Source organism: Lithobates pipiens, unplaced genomic scaffold, assembly GCF_037356315.1.
Source record: "Lithobates pipiens isolate NorthernLeopardFrog02 unplaced genomic scaffold, aLitPip1_a1.2 Scaffold_23, whole genome shotgun sequence".
NCBI classification, from domain to species: Eukaryota; Metazoa; Chordata; class Amphibia; order Anura; family Ranidae; genus Lithobates; species Lithobates pipiens.
The window spans coordinates 215,403,498-215,426,893 of NW_027507785.1; the positions used below are offsets into that span (position 1 = coordinate 215,403,498).

General features: G+C 46.1%; 1 protein-coding gene and 1 pseudogene across 1 annotated transcript in view; one reads left to right on the top strand and one right to left on the bottom strand.

The window, feature by feature from the left end:
- TDRD5 (tudor domain containing 5) overlaps nucleotides 1–23,396 on the top strand; it is a 521,267-nt gene that overhangs the window by 173,051 nt on the left and 324,820 nt on the right. Inside the window, exon 7 of the mRNA XM_077452843.1 lies at nucleotides 6,402–6,558. Within this exon, the coding sequence (XP_077308969.1) occupies nucleotides 6,402–6,558 (157 nt within the window). The remainder of the gene's footprint in view (nucleotides 1–6,401; nucleotides 6,559–23,396) is intronic.
- Nucleotides 20,272–21,057, bottom strand: LOC143926779 (small ribosomal subunit protein eS6 pseudogene; annotated as a pseudogene).

Here is a 23,396-nt window from a genome sequence, read left to right on the forward strand (position 1 = left end):
GGGAGTTTTGAGCATAAGGGGGTGTTTATAAAACCGCCATTGGCTGTCGTGATAAAAATGGATGACATACAGGTGCTCAAGCACGCAATCAAGTAGATAAAAACATCCAAAAACATCAAAGCTGGTCACAAATATTAATATTGCTATACAGCAGATATATATTCTCTCAAAAGTGAGTACACCCCTCACATTTTTGTAAATATTTCATTATATCTTTTTATGTGACAACACTGAAGGAATTACACTTTGCTAAAATGTAAAGTAGTGAGTGTACAGCTTGTATAACAAAGTAAATTTGCTCCCCCCTCAAAATAACTAAACACACAGCCATTAATGTCTAAACCGCTGGCAACAAAAGTGAGTACACCCCTAGTGAAAATGTCTAAATTGGGCCCAAATTGCTATTTTTCCTCTCTGGTATCATGTGAATTGTTAATGTTACAAGGTCTCAGGTGTGAATGGGGAGCAGGTTATTAAATTTGGAGTTATCGCTCTCACTCTCTCATACTGGTCACTGGAAGTTCAACATTGCAGCTTAATGCAAAGAACTTTGAGGATCTGAAAAAAAAAAAGAATTGTTGCTCTACATGAAGATGGCCTAGTATATAAGAAGATTGGCAAGACCCTGAAACTGAGCTACAGCATAGTAGCCAAGACCATACAATGGTTTAACAGGACAGGTCCCACTCAGAACAGGCCTCGCAATGGTCACGTGCACATGCTCAACGTCATATCCAGGGTTGTCTTTGGGAAATTTCTGCAGAGGTTGAAGCGGTGGGGGGGTCAGTCTTTCAGTGCTTTCTTGATGCACAAGAAAGCCCGCAAACAGTTTGCTGAAGTCAAGCATACTATGGGCATGGGTTATGGGAGCCATGTCCTGTGGTCTGATGAGACAAAGATGAAGGTATTTGGTTCAGATGGTGTCAAGCGTGTGTGGTGGCAACCAGGTGTGAGGAGTACAAAGGCAAGTGTTTCTTGCCTACAGTCAAGCATGGTGGTGGGAGTGTCATGGTCTGGGGCTGCATGAGTGCTGCTGGCATTGGGTAGCTACAGTTCATTGAGGGAACCATGAATGCCAACATGTACTGTGACATACTGAAGCAGAGCATGAACCCCTCCCTTCGAGGGGCTGGGCTGCATTATTCCAACAGAATAAGCACATTCATGTGAAACGCGTCCATTGAGCACCTTTTTAGATCGATGTATGCCATGTTCTTTGAGTTTATGGATCGTCAAACCTTTTGGATTTTATTTGTGGATGGTAAAACATTTTTACCTGGACTTCTCTGGCTAAGGACTAGGCAGGCACCCAAATTCATTCAGCAGCTTTCTGGATCCTAACAGGTGCTTTGAGCGATGTGCACCAGCTCTCTTTTCCGTGTGGGCTTCTGTTCACGCATTTAAGTTCTACCTGATAAATTTTAATTTATTTTTCTGATGCCAATTTCGGGCGTTAGGTGCTACAAGCTACTCTGAGTTTTGCAAGCCTTCTTGACCTGTTTGGTCTGTGGGCCTTTTGGCAATTTTGCTCATCCCTCAATTGAACTGTCTTTGGACGTCCCAATGGTAATGATTAAAAATCTTGCACCCTGTACTGTATGACTAAGAAAATTGTACTTTCTCCCTTCGCCTTTCAGGACAGCACCTTGGAGAGAGCGTAGCTCCACCTCTTCACAGGAATCAATGCGTGACAACACCCCTTTTAAAAGCAGCTGCTTCCACCATTCCGTCAGTTTTAGTTTTTCCTCCTCCAAGGAAGCACTGCTGGGGAACCAGAGGGGCTGCGCTCTTTCCAAGGATAGGGTTTTGGCAGTATCTTCATGCTCAAGACCAGCCCAGCACCTTCCCGCGCGTGAGGGGGGGGTGTTCCCTTTGTCGGCTCACAGGAGTAATGGACTGCTAGAGGTCGCCCACCCATGATGTTCGGGGGGCCACGGTTTTGCTCAGAATGCGCGTTCCATGCCCGGCCTCGGCATGGTGGCGTTGAATCCCGGACGGCGAGTGAGGAGGCGAGTGAAGCCTGTTCCGGTGGGCGGAGGCTTCCGGCAGGGCATAGCAGCGATTGGTTCCGGCTGCTGGAATGCAAGAGGAAGGGGCGGGTCCTCTGGCCGGGACTTCCTTTTGTTTGGCACATGGAGGACACCATTCAAAAGCACATAGGCAGTGGCTGCAACGTTTGTTATGGAGAAAGAATAGTCAGCAGCGATGGCGGATGCAGGCGCCCAGGTTCCCAGCCAGTCCCAGGTAGGAGCGGTTCAGCAGTGCCTCTTTCTTTGTATATCACTGAGTGTTTTTCTTTTTTTGTTGAAACAAAAACCCGCAGCTGTCTGCTTTGGTGTAAACGTTCTATTAGCAGTTCAGCAAGGAGTGAGACTCAGGGCACTTAAAGTGTGGGCTGTGGGTGCTTTCCGTTCTCCTTTTTAGAGGCTATAGCTAAAGAAGGACCTTGGAGTTCTTTTGTTTTTCTGTTGTTTCAGAAAGCTACTGCCAAGTCAGAGAGAACATCAGGGAAAAAATGCCCCTCGTGCAAAAAATCCTTTAAGGGACTCTTGGCCCAAACCCCTGAGCAGATCCTGCATTGCAGATTTAGTAAAAGAAGAGTCCTCACAGGAGTGCAAGGAGCTCTTATCTTCTGTAAAAAAAAGAAATGGCAGAGGCCCTAGGGGCAGTGTGTTCCCTTGTGAAAAAGCGTGGCCAGAGTTCCAGCCAAGAACAGAGCTCTGTCCAGTCTCCCTCCATCCACTTCCATACAGGTGGAAAGTGAGTCTGAGGAAGAAAGGGAAAACATTCCTCCCTCAACCATTGATTCTGAGGAGGAGGAGGAAGAAGCCAGATCTAGATACAAACTTTCACTTAAGGAAGTGGATGATCTACACAAGGCAATTTATACTACCCTGGAGATCCAGGAAGAAAAAACCCAGCTGTTGGTACATGACAAGATGTACCAGGGGCTGGAGGAGATTAAACACAGAGTCTTCCCTGTACATAAAGTTTTAACAGACACAAAGGTGATGGCAGAAGCCTTGGAGCCCCTGAGGCTGAAAGGAATTCCAATAGTGCCCTATTTGGACGACCTGCTACTGTTCGCCAACTCAAGCGGTCAAGTAGAAGTCAATCTTCAAATAACTCAAGCACATCTAAAGAGTTTGGGTTGGCTTCTCAACCGTCAAAAGTCAAACCTAATACCATCTTGAAGGGTAAGGTTTCTGAGGTAAGAAATAGATTCATTAGAACAGAGAATATTTCTGCCCCAGGAGAAAATAGTGAAAATGCAGTTAGTTCTGAAAGCACTTCAATTCAACTCAGATTTCCGTAAGACAAGCCATGTCGGCTCTGGGCCTGTTGACAGCGGCAATTCCTTCGGTACAGTGGGCCAGGTTCCATGCTCGTCCAATGCAGGCGGTTATTTTGAGGAATTGGTCATACCAGGAAACTCTGGAGAAGAAGTTCTTCATAGGGGCAAGAGCAAAAAGATCTGGTGGTGGAGAAACCAAAGAAACATCTCAAAAGGGCTTCTCTGGTCCTTCCCGGTAACCAGAAGACTGACCACAGATGCCAGTGCATGGGGCTGGGGAGCCCACCTAGAAGAACAGACGGTTCAGGGGGTTTGGTCCAAACCAGAGGCAAGAAGGTCGTTGAATTGGAGAGAGTTGAAGGCTATTCACCTAAGCCTTCTCTCCTTCCGGGAAGTTCTAGTGAAACGGCATGTCCAAATATTGTTGGACAATATGACGGGAGTATTATATTTAACAAAGCAAAGGGGCACAAAAAGCAGAACCTTGATGGAGCTAGCTTACCAAATCCTTAGATGGGCAGAGGACAAGTTGGCCTCTCTATCCGCAGTCCATTTGAAGGGGACCGAAAACACATTGGCAGATCTCAGCAGGAGAGAAATAAGGGACGCCGAGTGGTCTCTAAATCAGGAATTATTCGAGACGATCTCCAGGAGATGGGGTTCCCCTCAGGTGAGCCTCTTTGCAAAACAAGAAAATGCAAAAGTACCAGACGACTTCTCCTTTCAGAGGCAGGATCATGCTCTCGGAATAGATGCATTGGCCCACAAGTGGGACTTCAAGCTGTCTTACGCTTTTCCCCCATTTCAGCTGATTCCAAGGGTTTTAGCCAAATTCAGGATGGAATCCACAGAACTAATCTTAATAGCTCCTTATTGGCCGAAGAAAACATGGTTTGCAATCTTGATGAACCTCTCAGTGAAACCTCTTTGGAAGTTGCCAAGCAGGACAGATCTGCTGAGTCAGGGCCAGATCCTCCATCCAGATCCAGCTTATCTCAATTTAACAGCCTGGTTTCTGAAGAACAGATCTTAAGACAGAAGGGCTTATCAGAGAAACTTATTACTACCCTTCTTGCAAGTAGGAAAAAAGTGACAAGAGACATTTATTTCAAAGTCTGGAAGGTGTATAATACCTGATGTTCCAGAAAAAACTTTAATTTGCTTAGTACGATTTCGGTTTTGGAATTTCTTCAAGAAAGATTTGAGAAGGGGTTAGCAGCAAGTACGCTGAAGACGCAAGTAGCTGCTTTATCATTTTTTTTTTTGGAAAGCACCCTGTCAGGGGAACCTTTTAATAATCAGATTTTTGGGGCTATGGCTAAAGTAAAACCTAGACCTATTTTTAGTTTTCCCAAATGGGATTTATCTTTAGTTCTTCAGGGACTGACAAAGACTCTGTTTGAACCTATAGGAGGATCATCGTTAAAGTTTTTGACACTCAAAACTGTTTTGTTAGTGGCGGTAACTTCTGCCCGTAGAATCACTAAGTTAGAAGCTCTATCAATTAAAGAACCCTTTATGAGATGTCTACCAGATAGGGTAGTCTTAACGTAGGATCCAGCCTTCCTGCCGAAAGTGGCTTTAGTCTTTCATCGTACACAGGAGATCATTCTCCCTACATTTTGCCAATTTCTCTTCAGGGCCAGGGGAAGAAGCCTTCCATACTCTTGATATCAGGAGGTGTCTTCTTAACTATTTGGAGATAACAAAAGACTTTAGAAAATCTTCTTTGCTCTTTATTTTAATGGAAATTACTCACAAGGGATGTAAAGCTTCCAAAAGCACCCTCGAAAGATGGTTAAAACAAGCCATTAAAGAGGCATACACCTCTTTGGGTCTGGAACCTCCAGAAGGGATTTTGCCTCATTCGACTCGAGCAGTAGCGGCATCATGGGCAGAAAGAACCTGGGCATCTCCTGAGAAAATTTGCAAGGCTGCCACATGGTCCAGTTTTTCAACCTTTATAAGGCACTACCGCTTGGATCTGCTTTCAGCCTCGGACCAATCCTTTGTTAGGAAGGTTTTACAGGCAGTAGTCCCACCCTGAAGTAAGTTTCTCGGTTATCCTCTCCAAGGTGCTGTCCTGAAAGGCGAAGGGAGATAACCTTAGACTTACCGGTGACTGTATTTCTACGAGCCTTTCAGGACAGCAGCCTACTTCCCTCCCTAGGTGATTATGTATAATGTATAATTATAGGGCTTGGTAACTGTCTGCTTATATTTTCCAGCATGTCGGAGGATTTCTTGTAACAACTGACGGCATGGTGGAAGCAGCTGCTTTTAAAAGGGGTGTTGTCACGCAGTGTTTCCTGTGAAGAGGTGGAGCTACGTTCTCTCCAAGGTGCTGTCCTGAAAGGCTCGTAGAAATACCATCACCGGTAAGTCTAAGGTTTTTTGACTTACCAGTGAACGCTTTCTTGGAGTATACAGTATGGGAAGCAAGTCCCTCATCTTTTATGATCTCCGTATTGCTTGGTACAAAACTGAGGCTAACTGAGTGGGAAGGGTTATATATGAGGATGTCTCTGCAGCCTATTTTTTTGCCCTTGTCTAGTCACCCGATGTTAAGCTGCATATAACCTAATGGCAAAGATTAAAGGACTAGTTCACCTTTGTAACATGCTACATGTTACACCTGTATGTGGGGCGTAACATGTTACAGCAGAAAACCTATCCGCACTCCTCAACCAGCCCTCATGACCTTTATGGCCCAAGTCATTCTTTCAGTTTCCTGTCAACAAACAAGTACAGGAGGAATGGGCAGACAGTTGACTGAGAGTCTGCAGGAGCCCGACATTACACGCGTGATCTGCTGTTTTTTTACCTTTCTTTTTTGCTATTATTTTTACCTGCTAAAAGATGTGTTGTTGTTGTTATAGAAGAGAATGCATTAAGATAAAAAAAATATCTCCTGCGTTTAGAACCAATTTAATGTATGCATGCTTATGTAAAAATTCAGTTTCGCACTTATTGCTGTGAAGGCCTTATTTCAGAATGGGGGACATTGCACAGTTTTTAAAATGAGGTTCTATCTTAAAGCTTAAAAATATGATTTATCTAGACCTAAGCATTCCTGCTTTTCTATAATAATTTTGTCTAATTTTAGGAATATACTGGCAAGATCCTGCCTTTCAGAGATCTGGGATTTATGTCTGTATTGGATCTGGTCGGATCATTGGGAGATACGCTTCACTTGGAAAGCACAAAGAATGGAGATTGGTGTCTCTTTGATGCTGAAAAAAAGTGTAAAGAAAATGAGACTGGTGAGGGATGACTGAATTTTCTGCTTTATAAGGTGTAACACAAAGTCCTAATTCACATAAGTGCTATTTCCCTTACAACATGCATAAGACAGTTGTTTATGCGACTTGATACACGCAGAGCTGCATGCAGGCAGCCTATGGGTATTGTAATCTCCAAAAAATACAGCGCTCACTATCATAATAATTGGTAACCTACCACTATTTATAAAAATTCCATACAGCTAGACATCCTCTTCCCTTCTCTGTTGGAGTCCCTCAAGGTTTTTTTCTTGGACCTCTTTTATTTTCAATCTACACCTCTTCCCTGGGTCAACTGATAGCCTCTCACAGCTTTCAATATCATTTCTACGCTGACGACACACAAATCTATCTCTCAATTTATGAATGTCACAACACTTCCTCAAACTCAACTTGTCCAAAACCGAACTTATAATATTACCTCCCCCACGCGCCTCTTCCCCTGACTTCTCTGTCAAGAGCAATGGCACAACCATCCACCCATCCCCACATGTCAGGGTGCTAGGTGTTATCCTGGACTCTGAACGCTCCTTTCAGCCCCACATCCAATCACTTTCCAAAGCTTGCCGCCTCAACCTCCGAAACATCTCTAAACTACGTCCCTTTCTAACCATTGAAACCACGAAGCTCCTGATTTACTCCCTGGTTATCTCTCGCCTTGACTAATGGAACTCCCTCCTCATTGGCTCATCTTTAAATAGATTATCTCCCTTCAGTACATCATGAATGCTGCTGCCAGACTCATACACCTTACAAAGCGCACAGTGTCTGCTACCCCTCTCTGCCAATCCCTCCATTGGCTGCCACTTGCCCAACTAATTAAATTCAAAATACTAACACCTATTTACAAAGCCATCCACAACTCTGCCCCCAGCTACATCACTAGTCTCAAAATACCAACCTAATTGCCCACTTCGTTCCTCCCAAGACCTCCTGCTCTCTAGCTCCCTCATCACCTCCTCCCATGTCCCCCTTCAGGACTTCTCCTGAGCCTCGCCCATCCTCTGGAACTCACTACCCCAATCTGTCAGAATGTTTCCAAATGTATCCACTTTTAGGCGATCCCTGAAAACTTTCCTCTTCAGAGAAGCCTATCCTGCCTCCATCTAACAACTGCAGTATTTTATCCATTAGCTCATCCCCCGCAGCTATTACCCTTTTATATAACTTGATCCTCCCTCCTAGATTGTAAGCTCTAACGAGCAAGGCCCCTCTGAATTGTATTGTAATGTCTACCCTAATGTTGTAAAGCACTGCGTAAACTGTCGGCGCTATATGAATCCTGTATAATAATAATACTAATAATAACATGCTCAACCCCTGACCCACAGAGCTTTCAGATTTGGCCCGCAACCTTAATCCTGTGGAAACTTGCACAGCCTCTTTTAGGGTGCATGCCACTCTACTGAATGATTGCTGGTTCTCAATCATTTCGGCAGCTGTCATGAGGCAACCCTCTCCCCGCTCTTCTCTTTCTTTTCTAACACACTGAAGGTGGATTCTCAGTTGTGTGATGAGCTTGGTGTCATTCAAGGAGTATGTAAGTGCATTATGTGTAATTTTATCTTTGTTTAGTAATGAAGTGTATTGCACTACTATGGCAAGTGCTTCCCTGGTCATTTGTTTTTTTGCTTAGATTATCCACAGTCCTTGTTTTGGCAATTCAAGGGATGGCTGAAAAGACCCTAATATAGTGAAGGCTGCAGCACTGGTTTAGAGCATTTTTGGCTGGTCACACCTGAGCAGGAGATTTGATGGGATGTCCCCAGCTCGACTGTATGGTAAGCACAGCTCTTCCTGCCTTGGTGGGATTGAGCAGCTGGGCATTCCCTGGGAGATCGATTAGGGGGTCCCTCTCCTCCCTCTCTTCTTTCCCTGTCCCTATCCCCCCCCTCCCCCCGTGGGGGATGCTGCATGGCTGGGCTGCTGAGCGGTGTATGTACCTGAGCCAGTCTGGAGGCGCTGCATGTGCTGTCACCATACCGCCATTATCTCTGTTCATTCACTGTGTACAGTTGCTTTTCGCCCATTTTCTGTTTGTCTCTGTGGAAAGCATGGTCGGGGGCCATTTTTCCGAAGTTTGGAAGACCTTTTCCCTGTGATTGTCCCTTATACAGGGGCAGCTGGTGGCCATTTTATTGTAGCTCAGCTCGGTTTTTATCCTGGTCCCTGTTGCTCAGAACAGCGCATTTTTTTTGTTCTGGACACCTGGGAGCTGACGCTGGACACAGGCACCTGTAACAGAACATTGCAGCACTCGTCGGGGTGGTGAGCCCTGCGGTGGGGGCTCCTCAGTCTGCAGCAGCTAGGAGGTTGGGATTGTGCACCTGTCCTGAGTCCCCAAGGGTGGCAGACAAGGTGGGCCAGCATGGCTTCAGGAACTGGTGTTTCTTCCCCAGAACTCCCTGCAATTGCAACCGGCTCGTCTGCAAACAGTGCAGTGCCTTTGGGCACTTTTCCGGCGGTCCTTGAAACGTTCGTTGCCAGGGTGGAGGCGTTGTGTGGGCGCAAAGGTGGTACAAAATGGCCCCTGCCCCCCGTCCTCTGGAGAGAGTTCTGACTCAGACCCGGGCTCCGCAGCAACTGGCGGCCCCTGCTCTGATGTGTCAGATGACGCTGACCAGGAACGATCGGACATGGAAGGATGATTCCCTGCCTGGGACCGAACAAGACAAAGCGCTAGTTGGAGTACTTATTACAGCTGTGCATGATACCCTGAAAATTCAGGATACAGCAGGATCCTCTGCTGAAGTAGTGGCCCCTTTTGGGTCCCGTAAGCCAGCCCGTACACCTAAGGTGTTTCCGTATCTGACTTATTTCGAAAAGTTCATATACATGGAATGGGGAAGCCCGCAGCGGACCTTCTCGGTCCCCAAAAGAATGGCGGTGCGTTACCCCTTTGTGGAGAGCCTTCTTAAAAAATGGTCGGATCCTCCAGTCGTGGACCCCCCAGTATCCAGGTTAAATAATATAACCATGATCCCGGTAGAGGGGACTCCTACATTTAAGGACCCTACCGACAGGAAGACTGAGGCAGTGGTCTGTTCCTTGTTTACAGTTGTTGGGTCAGCAATACGACCAATACTGGCCACAGCACAAGTGTCACATATACTTACTGAATGGGCAAAACGTTTGCACCATGAATTGGAGAAGCAGCAGGCTACTCCTGTCTGCGTGGAACTAGAAGATGAGTTGGTGCATGGCCTTAAATACGTTTGTGACGCGGCACTGGATACGCTTCCTTTGCTCTCCAGGGCTTCAGTGTCAGCAGTGGTGTTTTGAGATGTCTGATTTGGCTGAAATGCTGGTCTGCAGACCAGTCATCTAAAAAAAAGCCTTGACGGATCTACCCTTCCTTGGTGAGCGGCAATTTGGAGCCTCATTGGATGACATTAAGGATGTCACATGTGGGAAGAGCACCTTGTTCCCACAGGCCAGAAAGAGTAAGGAGCCATGCCTCAGGCAGGGCCCTCATTTTCCACTCAAGGCTTTTTCACCTGCCGGGAACTTCGTCTAAATGCTCCCAGTCCGACAGATCGACTACTGAGGGACACAAGCCTCTCTGAACTCGCAAGCCTAACAAGCCAGCGAGCAAAATTGCTTCCGCATGAAGGTTTAATCCCTGCCCTTCACTCGGGAGGGGGGGGGTCGCATTCGGGCGTTTGAAGCCCGGTGGGCCTCTCGGTTGTCTGACCAATAGGTCTGCAAACTGATTTCATTGGGCTACAAGATAGAGTTCCTCTCTTGGCCACAACAGATTCTTCCCCTCCAGCATACCCTCACTCCCGGCTCACCGAGAGGCCCTGTTGTGGTCAGTAAGGGACCTGCTAAGCCGCGTGGGTGAGAGTGCCTTTTCCGGAAACGGAAAGGTTTCAAAGGTTCGCAAAGGTTCTACTCCAATCTGCTTGTAGTCTGGAGTACAGTCCCAGCACAGTGGTGTAGTGGTTGGCACTCTCACCTAGCAGTAAGAAGGTCGCTGGTTCAAATCCCAACCACGACACTACCTACCTGGAGTTTGCATGTTCTCCCTGTGCCTGTGTGGTTTTCCTCCGGGTACTCTGGTTTCCTCCCACAATCCAAAGACCTGCAGGTAGGTTAATTGACTTCTGGCCCTAGTATATGAATGGGGTCCTTGGATTGTGGGCTCCTTGAGGGTAGGGACCAAAGTGAGTGTGCAATGTACAGGGATGGGGACAATTGTAGACAGGTGGAACTGGATGGACTGGTGTCTTTATTCAACCTAACTATGAAACTACAGTCGACCCAGGGCCTCTGGTCGGGGGAGGAATCCAAGTTCCATCAAGCCGATCAATTTGCTCAAGCTCTGAGTGATCAGGCTATGCCTCTCCACATGGTAAATGAGACTAAGAAGGCGTCCGATCAGGATCCAGTCAGACAACACCACAGCGATGGCATACGTCAAGGAGGAATAAAAAGCTTGGCTGCTGCACGGGAGGACACTCACATCCTTCGGTTGGCAGAGCGACATGTACCGGCCCTGTTGGCCATTTACATCCCTCTGGATGCAACGGCCGTTCTCCTGGGTCCAGATGCTGGACCCAGGAGAATGGTCATTGCAACTGGAGGTGTTCAGGCTTCTGTGCCTGCAGTGGGGCACACTGGATGTAGATCTCCTGGTCTCCCGACTCAATCGGAAGGTACCGAGGTTCGTATCCAGGACAAGAGATCCTTGGGCGGAAGCATCAGACACATTGGTGGCTCCATGGACTCTATACCAACTGATTTACGCTTTTTCTCCGCTAAAACTATTACCACGTCTGCTCCGCAGAGTGGATTCCAGTGATACTGATTGCCCCAGATTGGCCTCGGCGTCCCTGGTACACCGACCTAGTACGCCTGTTTGTGGACGCTCCCTGGCGGCTATCGATGCGAGAAGACCTTCTGTCTCAAGGTCCGATTCTCCATCCTGCTCTATCATCACTGATTTTAAGGGCCTGTCTGACTCTGTGATTTCAATTAGGTTGAGGGCATGGAAATCATCTTCTTGGAAGATATACCATCGTACATGGAAGGCTTATTTCTGCATGTGTGAGGAGATGGGGTGGTGTTCGCTCACCTATTCCGTTTCCTACAGTGAGGAGTAGACCAAAAACAGGCTTTATGCACCATCAAAGGACAGATATCAGCCTTGGCTGTCTTTTTCCAAGGACCCCTGGCATCTCGCTCTCTCTAGTGAGCACCTTTGTACAAGGGGTCCAGCATGTAGTCCCTCCGGTGCGTCCACCCTTGCCCCCGTGGAATCTGAACCTGGTGCTATCGGCACTTCAGGAACTGCCGTTTGAGAACATCAGGGAAATTCCCTGGTTGACTCTTTCTCAGTGGTCTTCCTAGTGGCCACAACATCGGCCAGGAGGGTTTTGGAACTGGCGGCCTTGTCTTGCAAGTCTCTCTATCTTGCTATCCACAAGGATGAAGTGGTCTTGTGTCCGCAACATTCTTTTCTACCGAAGGTTGTTTCGGCTTTTCACATCAATGAAGACGTGGTACCATCTCTGTGTCCTAAACTGACACATCTTAAGGAGGTGGTCCTCCATTACCTGGATGTGGTCCGGGCTCTCAGGGTATATCTGTCTGCCAAGGCTCCCTTCCTGAAGTCAGACTCTGTTCTTTTCGGTAGCTGGTCTGAAAAAAGGGATGGCGATCTCGTCGTCCACCATTTCCAGGTGGATCAGACAGATTGTGGTCCAGGTTTACGCCTTGAAGGGGCATGTGCCCCCTTTCCTGTCACGGTCCATTCCACCAGGCCAATTGGGACCTCTTTGGCTTTCCGACATCAAGCAACAGTGTGTAAGGCGGCGACTTGGTCGTCTGTTCACACTTTTACAAAGTTCTACAAAGTGGATGTAAGCGCATCGTCTGATGCCTGCTTTTGCCGCAAAGTTTTGCAGGCGACAGTGTAATTTTGCAATTTTACACCCTTCTGTTAAGGAAAAGTTACTTTTGAATATTTATGCACTTGCTGCATCTGTTGACCGTAAGTTCTGATGCGGTTAGTTCAGATGGTGACTCCCCTGTTAGGGAGCACCGCTGGTTGTGCGTGAAGTTATGTTGCTGTTCCCACCCCTCATTATGACACTGCTTGGGGACGTCCCTGTGGTCAAGATTACTGGAGCTGTGTCCGTTGAGCGAAATAGAAAATAGGATTTTTGTACTCACCGTAAAATCCTTTTCTCTGAAGTTCATTGATGGACACAGCACTCTCCCCTCCTACTGTTGTACGTTATACTCCTTGTTGCTGTACTAAGCTGCAGAAAGCAGGCTGAGGGGTTATTACCAGAGGGACCACCCCCTGGGCGGAACTGTAAAGTTCTGTTGTTTTTCACATGTATTACATGTTTTGCCTAGTCCTCTCCTGAAGGTGGCGTAATAAACCTACGGTGAAGATTACGGGAGCTGTATCCATCAAAGAACTTCAGAGAAAAGGACTTTATGGTGAGTACAAAAATCATATTTTTTCCCTTTGCGTTTTTTTTTGCGCTATAAGCAAAAACAAGCGTCAATTTTGAAAAAAATGCATTATGTTTTACTTTTTGCTATAAATATCCCCCAAAATTATATGAAAAAAACATTTTTTTCCTCAATTTAGGCTGATATGTATTCGGCTACATATTTTTGGTAAAAAAAAAATGCAATGAGCGTATATTGATTGGTTTGCGCAAAAGTTATAGCGTCTACAAAATAGGGGATAGTTTTATGGCATTATTTTTGTTTTACTAGTAATGGTGGCAATCTGCGATTTTTATCATGACCGCGACATTATGGCAGATGCATCAAACAATTTTGACACATTTTTGGGACCATTGACACAGCCATCAGTGCGATTAAAAACGCACTGATTTCTGTGAAAATGTCACGGGCAGTGAAGGGGATAAGTGTGTCCTATTGTGTGTTCTAATTGAAGGGGGATGGGGACTGTGCAGGGAAGATAACAGATCGCTGTTCATATTCTGTATGGACAGACGATCTGTCACTTCTTCCCTCAGAGAACCGTAAACTGCGTGTTTACACACAGTGTTCTGGGTTCTCCGTGTCTCAGCGGCGATCGCGGAAGCCCAGCGGTTGCATCGGCTCAGGGGGTGGGCACTCCCTATTGGCCACAGGGCGAATTGACGTTGCATAATGTTTCGCCCAGCCGTGCTATTCTGCCGCAGTACAACTGCAGGTGCTGGTCGGCATGTGGTTAATCAAATAATTCGATTTTCTCTTTTGTTCATCGACACAGTGCCTCCTTAATCTTGACCGTTGGGTTATATCACCTCTGCAGGAATAGGGCTAGGCAGAACAAAAAACACCTGGCTACGCCCATGGGCTGTCCTCAATCAGTATACTCCCTGCTCTAGGTATTCATTTTTTTCTGTCTAGTTAGGACCTAGCTCCTTGCTGGGATCTTTTGGTCATAGCAAGTTTTACTTTTTGTCTTTTTTTCCATGCATTTTCTCCTGGGAGATCTGCAATCAACTGTCGGGCTGAATAATCTAGATTCAATGGTCTCCCCAGTCCAGCCAGCGAGCGCGTGCAGACCACAGATATGCGCTAGGTCGTACCGCGAGTTAAACGTCTCAAATGGTTGCTTAGGAACGGGTTCTGGTCCGAGTCGCAGCGGTCCCTTGGAGTTCGGTCTGGAGGGTCACCTGCATTATGGATCGTTAAGTACAGTTTCCTCTTTGTGTGGTTTGGGGTGGATGCAGGTACCCTCCAGGGATGGTTGGACCTGCGTGCAGGATCCCTCCTCCCATCCTCAAGTCCCCTGGTTAAACTGGGCTTCCCCCTCCCCCCATTGATTGGTGGGAGTCCCAGGTCAAACAGCAGAGCCCTCTGGGGGTCTCCCTTCCTATTTCCCTTCTGGGTGGTGTGTGTCCTGCCCTGGTGGTATGGGGGTGGGTTCCAGTACAAAGGGTGCAGCGGAGAACCCTAGGTGCAGGCCCTGCTGTGTGTGTGTGCAGTGTAAAGTAGAGTGCAGTTTGCGGGTCCCAGTGCAGAGGGCACAGTGGTGTCCCCTTAAATGTTCACCCTGCCTGGTGGTACAGTACCTTTTTGGTAGGGAGTACCCTTGAAGCTGGTGCAGAAATGTGGAAGGCATAGAGAGGATCCTGGCAGCATGCTTCAGCATGTCAAACAGCTGGTGGCCATTATTGGGTGGTCTGATGACATCACGTCCTGGTCTTGTGTAGCCGATGAAGTCACTGTGTTTTGGATCAGAACCAAAGTCTGGTATTTTTATATCTACCCCGATCAAATTATTGAATATAAAACGTGCACGCTCTGAAGTAACCACCCTGACACCATTTGTCCAGTGTGAAAATTACTTTCTGATCTTTATTTCCTCTTTTTGCTTGCCGTTTATAGAACACCTGCTGGACATTAAAAAAAACAAGCACGATATGTATGTAAAGCGTATTATTGCAAGATAATACTGTAACAAATGTATGTATTTATGCTTTTAGCTGATTTAGCAAGTTTAGTAATTAATCATAGCTATATTGGATGATTTGTTAACAACTACTTCTTTCTTTGAGATGAGACGTTGGATGTTGATGGCATGTCTGTCTTGGGTGCAGTTCTCGGAAAAAGTAGCACAGTCTTTTTATAATTCTTTGCGGTTCGGCTTCAAGATAAAGGGGGTGGAGGGGGAGCTAGCAGTTATTTGAAGTAGAGTTAAGGTTAGCAAGCTTATGCAGTGATATTACATATTGAAATAGACATTTTAGCATTCTACCTAATACCTTATATGACAATTTAAGGTAGTCACATCCATTACAGTTGCCCCCCTTAAAAATGTCTATTCTAAATATGTCCCTTGCACTAAATCCTACTTCACCTGGCCCATTCCCGTCAGCAACTCTTTTCGGACTGCATATAGAGAAAGGCAGTGACTAACTCATACCCTTCTCGATGCAGCCTGGAGAAGGGCAGTCATGCAGTCTGTCACTATAACCCTTTTGGTGTTACATCTTGGGGGAGGCAGTGTCTGTAATGGAGGGCATTTCATAATCTTCATCTGGTATTTCCTCATTCACAAATGTGGGAGTGCCTTGGTCAACAGCTTTTTCTACACACTTTTTTAAGACCGGAGAATACAGCAGACCATAACGGCCAAAGCCACTAATATTATCAGGATGGTTATTCTGATCTGTGTTAATAAACCTTGCCACCCTCCTTTGATCCAGGTGAAGTATTGATCCCAGGGGTTGGTGAGCCCTGAATTCTTTTTTTTATTTCCTTAGCGTTTCCTTAAGTTTCCGTATGGCCAAGGTCACTTTACCATTTGGGCCAGTGTTATCTGGGATATAAGTACTGTCAAGGTGCTACTTACAGCGAACCCACAGGCGAGCAGGTGACATGGGATCCCCAGGGCGTGGAATCTAAGAGCCAGCCGGTGTTTCGCCAGGCACCCTCTCACGAAGGTTTGGACTTGGCTGCATGCTGACCCCGGATCACGACCTCCAGGTTCACCCTGCTCGCTAGGGAAGTACCAGAAGACACTGCAGACAACGTAATCATAGCAAGCCGGGTCGGTACACGAAAGATCAGTTCACGAGAAGTCAGGTAAACCAGGTTACACAGGGGAGCTTCAGAAACAAACGTTGCTCAAGCAATGGTAGCTAGTTAGGAAGGGATTTAAATAGAGAAGCACGTGAGGGGCTGGACAGGAAGTAGCAGGAAAAAAAACCTATATTAGGCAACAGGTGAAGGGCGGCGACACCCATAGCTGCAGATTGCACAGAGCTGAGCACCTGACAGTGGAACAACAGATGCCAGTAGACCCACTGCAGTAAAGGTGAGACACAGATCAGCTGATCTGTGACAAGTACACCATGTACTCATTTCAGGTAACATTTTACACACATCCCTTTTTCAGCTAGGATAATATCTAAGGCCATGCGGTTTTGGAAGGTCATATGTGAAGCGGCTTCTAATTGTTCAGCTAAACCTTGGAGTGCATCTCTAGTGTAATTGACAAACCTTTGTTAGTTGTAGTAGATGTTATTTATCCATTTCTATCTGTAGAGTGGCCTCTGAGAAAATATGCAGAGGAATTATGGCTTTAGCCAGTGCACATTCTTCTGTCCACTGTTCCCTCAATCTGCTTCTGATTTTCATGCCTCCGCAGATCCAGTACATGTCTCCCACAGACTGGACTTGATTTTGCACTAGGTCTGCAGAGGCCTCACTACAAGATTCACAGTAAACCTTAGTGAGATTCCCAAGAGATTTTCCCACTCCCTGGTACTGTCCATAGCATGTCTAATTGCCAGGTGATATATGATGATACATATATGGTGATAACCTTCTCCTGGCTTGGGGGTCTTGGTGACTATGGGATAGTCCTTCTTCCAATGTTCACACAGGGAGTGGTTGTATTGGTAAACAGGCTAAGGAAATGTGTCATGTTCTGGGGGTATGTTCAGGGGGTACTTTTCCCAAATGAGGCCTAGCCCCCCCACATACATAAAAATTGCTTTTGTTGTGTTTCCCTGCACTGTACCTCATCCACTCTAGCCACAGGTTGGCATCTGAGAACCCAGTTTCTGCAGCCATAGTATCCTCAAAGGTAGGATCTTCTGTGGCCACCATGCCCTTTAACGTCTGAATATGGGGCCTCAGGGGGTTGGAGCTGGATGTAGATTGGGCAACTCCCCACTCTGGGTTATTGAACATATCTTTCAGTTGGAAAGGTTTTCAAAGACTGTAATACCCACTTCCCCACCATAGGCCCAGAACATAGGGCTAGTCTCCTGGGCTAGGATTCTCAATGGTCAGCCTGAACTCCTTGGTGAAATACTGATCTGTGTGCTTGTTTGTCATTCTATCTAAGAGTGACCTCCCATTATTTTTATTTTGGGCGCTTTCAGGTTTGTACCCACAGTGTTCCAACCCACTGCTCCCCAGGAATCACAGTTGTTACCCCAATAGGTGTCAGTGACGCATACATACAGTCATGGGTCCTATCGTTCCTTCCCAGGACCGGATCTGGTACGTAGTACCTGGATATATCTGTTCATAAGAGGATATAAAAGTGGCAACGTGTATTGGATGAGTTATACCAGAATTGGATCATACCATCTTTTTGTTGGATGGCTACCTCTTGTGCCTGAGCAATAATCGCAATGAAAAGGATATATAGAATCATTTGCCTCTTCCTCATATATAGGGACTTTCTTGCAGTGGGAGGCGTGTGTCCACAAGCTTCTTCCGGCCACTTTGACTGATGTGGTGGTTGTTAGGAAAACATGGAAAGGACCATCATATCTGGGTTCAAGGGTATGTTTTTTTCACAAACTTCTTCACCAGTACCGAGTCGCCAGGGACTAACTTATCTAGTTCAGTGTCAGGACTGGCTTAGCCCTTCCTTCTCTGGGCTGTTTGCTCAGCTGTCGGCTAATTGCCAGCTCTCATCTCTCTCCACAGTTACTAGGTGTTGCTGATCCTGCTTGTCTGACCTGCCTACTTAAAGCCGTCCAGCTCACTTCATCTCTGCCTTCGCCTTGGTCACATCACAAGAAACCATCTCCTGCGGTTCTGTTTAAAGCCTGGCTTGCTGACATCCCTTCTGGCTCCTTATCCTGCTTGCTGTTGCTCCACTTGGATCCCTGACTTCTGGCCTGGCTGATTACCCGATCTGGTTATTGAACTCTGGACTGACTGACTACTTGATCTGGTTACTGGACTCTGGCTATGCTTTGACTACGTTTATAAACGAGCGTGACTTAATTGTACTTCTGTCTCGGTCTGGTTCATGGTGTCTGACACTCAGGATCTGGAATGGAGGAAAACACTTGCGAAGGCATACGGGTTAATTCTCAAGGTAAAGCAGTCACATAATCAGTCAATACATCAGATTGGAGCTGTAATTGCTGTGGAAAGTAACATCCAAGTCTGGGGCCTGAACCAAACAATATATCATAGGACAACAAGCCATGGTTTTCCCTTGGAGTGTACCTAAACCACTGAATAAATCAATGGATAGGCTGTCTGGCCAACTCATTCCCTTTCCATGAGACATTTTTAGCATTCTAGATTTTATTGTGCCGTTTAATCTTTCCACCTTCCCGCTGCTCTGAGGATGGTACGGGGTGTGAAAAGCTAGCGTAACCCCTAAAGCCGTCCATATTTCTTCGGTTACTGATGTTTTGAAAGCCGGCCCTTGATCCCTCTCTATGACCTCTGGGACACCATATCTGCACGCTATTTCTGTTAGAAGTCTTTTAACTGTGGCCTCTGCTGTCATGTTGGTGATGGGATAGGTCTTGACTGATTGGAAGCACTGTGGGCCCACTGTACCACTGCAGGAAACCTTGATTGTGGCAGACACGGTCTCTTGTTTAATTCCATGATTCCTTCCACTTTTGTGGCTCTTTTTTGATCCACACTTTGTCAGCTGCCTCCCGTTGCTCCTTGAGGTGAGTCCTGTCCGCAGGAGGGTTTTGGAGAATCATGGTGGTTTGCACAGATTTTTCAGGGTTATCTATTGGGTCATCCAGGATGGGCGCATTCACTCTGCTGACCACTTCTTGCGTCCTGTTTGCAGCTTGTTTTCGCAGCAGTGTCTACCAGGTGATTATCTCGTGCTTCTTGAGAATTCAGCTTGCCATGCGCCTCTATCTTAAGTATAGCCACTTGTGCTGGTAGGAGTAGGGCATCCATTAAGTCCTTGATAGCTGCACTGTGTTTTACAGGTGTACCTGCTGCAGTTAGGAACCCTCTGGTTTTCCAAATGACCCCAAAATCGCAGGCAACGTAGAGGGTGTATCTGGAGTCTGTATCGATATTAGCTATTTTTCCTTCTGCCAACTTACATGCCATTGTTAGGACCTGGAGTTCTGCTTCCTGGGCAGACATGGAGGAAGGCAATGCTGAAGCCTGAAGAACTGTATTTTCAGTGGTGACTGCGTATCCTGCGTGGTACCGTCCAGCGCTGTCTGCATACCTGGAACCATCCACAAAGATTGTCAAGGTAGGATTCTCAAGGGCTTTTTCACTAACTGTCGGTAGGTGTGAAGTCTCCATCTTCATCACTTCAAAGCAATCATGAGCGACGTAGTGGGGATCATTTTCCAAAGAGATTCCCCCCTCAAGAAGTGGAAGTAGAGTGATGGGAGGAGAGTGATGTTATTGAGCAGAAGCAAGGCACACTGGAGTTTGAGGTGTCTTCTTGCTGAAGACAGGTGTCTGAGCTGTACTTGGTTTAGTATGGCAGTTATGGCACGAGGGGCAAAGAGGATTAATGGATGGCCCAACACCAGGTCAGTGGTTTTGTCCAAAAGGGCTTGGGCTGCAAAGACGGCTCTAAGACAGGAGGGCCCCCCCTTGGCCAATGGGGTCAAGTTGGCAAGAGTAATAACCAATGAGTCTGAGCTTGTTGTCATGGACCTGAGTCAAAACTCCTGTGGCATGTCCTTGTCTCTCTGAGACAAACAGTTTGAAAGTCTTTTCATAGTTTGGGATTCCCAAAGCAAAGGCCGTGGAGAGGATCTCCTTCAGAACTTCAAAATTGTTTACAGCTGCTGAGCAAAGCTGGAAATGATCAGGTTTCAGGGCATCATAAATAGGTTGCATCAAACGGGAGGCTCCCGGAATCCAAGAGTGGCAATAGGAGATTAATCCTAGGATAGAATGTGAAGGGGCTTTTGACCTTGAGGCAAAAGGATGGCCTTGTTTGCAGCAATTCTTTCTTCAGTAAGATGTCAAGTGCCTTGGGAGATGCAGTGACCTGGGAAAACCACCTTCTCTTTGCACCACTGGACCTTTTTGCTTTGAGGCCTTGCATCCTTGCTCAGCGATGTAGTGGAGGAGCCTTTCTGTGATAAGTCTATGCCTCTTGGCAATCTGCTCCTGGCTCTTCTCTCTTGCTTCCTTTGTTCTCTTAGCAAGGAGCTTGGCATACTCTGATGCTTATTCCTCATTCTTCTGAGTGCGCTGCTTCTTCAGGGAAATACGTGTGCGTTGTGTTGAAGAACTGTAGGTGTTACAAGATGCTGGATCTTGGGGGCCTTTGTCCTGGCCTTCTTCCCTTCCTTAGCAAGAGGCTTTCATACTTGAGGGCTCTGCTTGCCCTTTTAGGACCCAAATGACATGGACAGTGTTGTCTGTGAGGTCAGGGATGTCCTTCTCACCTTTCCTGACAATAACCAAGTTCATCACACTTAAGTTGGCATCAACAATACAGCCACGCACAGACTTGCGTTTGCGCTCGCCAGTCCTCCTGGGGCAGTAACAGGAGTGACCCTTACTCAATAGCAGACGAACATGGCCGTGGGTGAGAACTCCCTTTTTCATGGGGAAACATTGCTTACTGTTGCCTCCACTGATGCGCACAACATATCCCTTCCATTCCTCACCCAAAGGACCAGCTGAAACTTCTGTGACCATGCATTTCTCATAAAACGTATGCAGCTTGTGTTTGTCAACTTTAATCAGCTTCTGGCAGCCAGTGGCTGGGAAAGAGATATTAAGCTTCATGACTGCACAGCCTATCATGGGTTCCCCGCCGGAAAGAGGAGAGAGGAAGCAGGTAAGAGGCTTTTAGAGAAGTTTGAGATGTCACCACGTTGGAGGGTATCTGCACAAAGCAGGAGGTCATCTACATACTGAAGGAGTACAATGTCTGGGTGTAACTTCATCCAGGTGTCCAGGATGAGGGCCATTGTCTTGGATTGTATTGGGAGGGGAGAGTGTGGCATAACAGTCCAGGTGTAGCAAGCAGGTAACACAGGCTTGCCTGAATTCTACTGGAGAAGATGCATTTGTTCTGGAGAAGGGCCTGGTGGTGGGCGAGGTGGGAAATGTCCCTGGTACTTTCATGTGGTTCATGGTTGGGGGCCTAGTTGCTTGTGGGCACTCTTCCGGGTCTTCCTCTCCGGTGTTCTGCTCTGGAGTGCAGTTGTAGCAAACACGTGGGGTTAGTACAGGTGGGCTTGAATATGGTGTGTCAGAGGCCATCATGAGAGAAGCTACCTTTTTACTGCTCTGTGCATATTCTAGGCACTTTGCTACTAATAACAACATCCATTACTCTATACCCTAGGCGTGATAGGAGCAGACCCTTTTGTACTGACTCTTTAAGACCTAAGCCAAATGCGGTGTGCTTGTATACTTTGTTCAACATGTTAATATCCAAATCAGTAAACATTTGTGTGATTCTAATGCATAGGATTGTGCAACTTTAAATCACTTACCTATTTTTTTACTGACCACAATTCATCTGGCATGAAACCCAGAATATATATAACTTCCCCAATAATATAATCTTAAAACTTATATCTGTTTAAAAATCAACATTTTAATATCCCCAATTATTGCTAATACAGCTTAAACACAATTAAAACCATTTGCATAAATATAGCACATTTTCTACATTTGCTGTTATTAGAAAAGAAGCACCTTTTAACTTCAATAATGCAAGGATAGGCAACTACAACTAAAACAGTCCTTGGTACATAAATTGAAATGCTACTTTGATTGTAATATGTCCCGGTGGCTGAATACTTGACTTCCTCTTTTCTGGTTTTCTATACACATAAACAATACAACCATTTTGATTTTTTTTTTTTTTTTTTTTAAACCCTTCTTCATGAATAGCTTTCGCAACTTTAAACCAAGTGTCTGCTGTTCACAGCAGTCTTTGATCTGACAACAGACCTTTTTTTTATGTTTCAAAATATTACACCATTCATCTACCTTTAGCTCTCTGTTCAAATGCATATCAACCCCACACACCTTTGCCAATTTCTTTTCCTTTTTTGACAGCGTCTTCTCCTTCTCGCTCTAATACCAAGTCACATGCCAAACTACTCTCCTTAGGTCTTTCCAATTTCTGCCCCATCGTTAGCTATTGGGAAGTTTTTGTCCAGGCTCAGGTTTTGTATGGAGGTTTTATGAAGCTGTCCTGGACTCAAAAGGGTCCGACAGTCCTTTGACTGCCACCTGTCCTTGTTTGGACCGCCCTCTAATATATAACGCTATTTTGCTACTTTCTTTCTTGATGACTTGGATATTTATATGTGTCTGCTTAGCCTTTTAGATGGGTCATGAGGCTTTCCTGGACTCAAAAGGGTCCGACAATTCCTCTATCCGTCACCTGGTACCGGTTCAGACTATATCACGGTATCAAATTAACAAGGACAAAAGGATGGAGAGAGAGAGAAAGAAACGCCTACAGTTTTTGACTGCAGCGCAAGTTTCCTTACACGCGTCTTCCCAAAACGTAGACCAGTCACAGCCCTGCCCACCCCCGAGGTGGCTACAGGTAGGGAAGCAAACCGAGCGATATGTGACCACTTATTACTCTCAACGAGACATTTAACAAATAGATAAGGAATAAAGTAATTCATATTAAACGCACCACTTTAAGATGAAATTCAATACTTAAATTTAATTTACAAGTCCCAGCTCAAAGCTCTTACATGTCCCAGCTTAAAGCCAAAATTTCTCACTATGTCCTTCTCTACCTCTTCAAGTCCTTCTGGTTGTTCAAGCTCAACCCGTAAGAGACACCTCTTGTCTCACCATCCTCTTATTCTTGATTTAGCTTCTATAACTTTGAATGATTTCCCACAAACAAATTTGACTAGGTAATCTGAACAAACTACGTGTGTGATCTCTGGGAATGATGGCTTATAACCAAGAGACTCGGTTCTATATCCTGGCTCTACTACTTCAACAAGACCCCAGCCTTCTTCATTTATGGCAAACAGTCCACAAAAACACTTAGGACATGACATTACCAACAAAATATGACCAACGACCAACTACACAACAAGATGTGTGACAACTGTAGAGAAATACAGGATTGTTCAGAT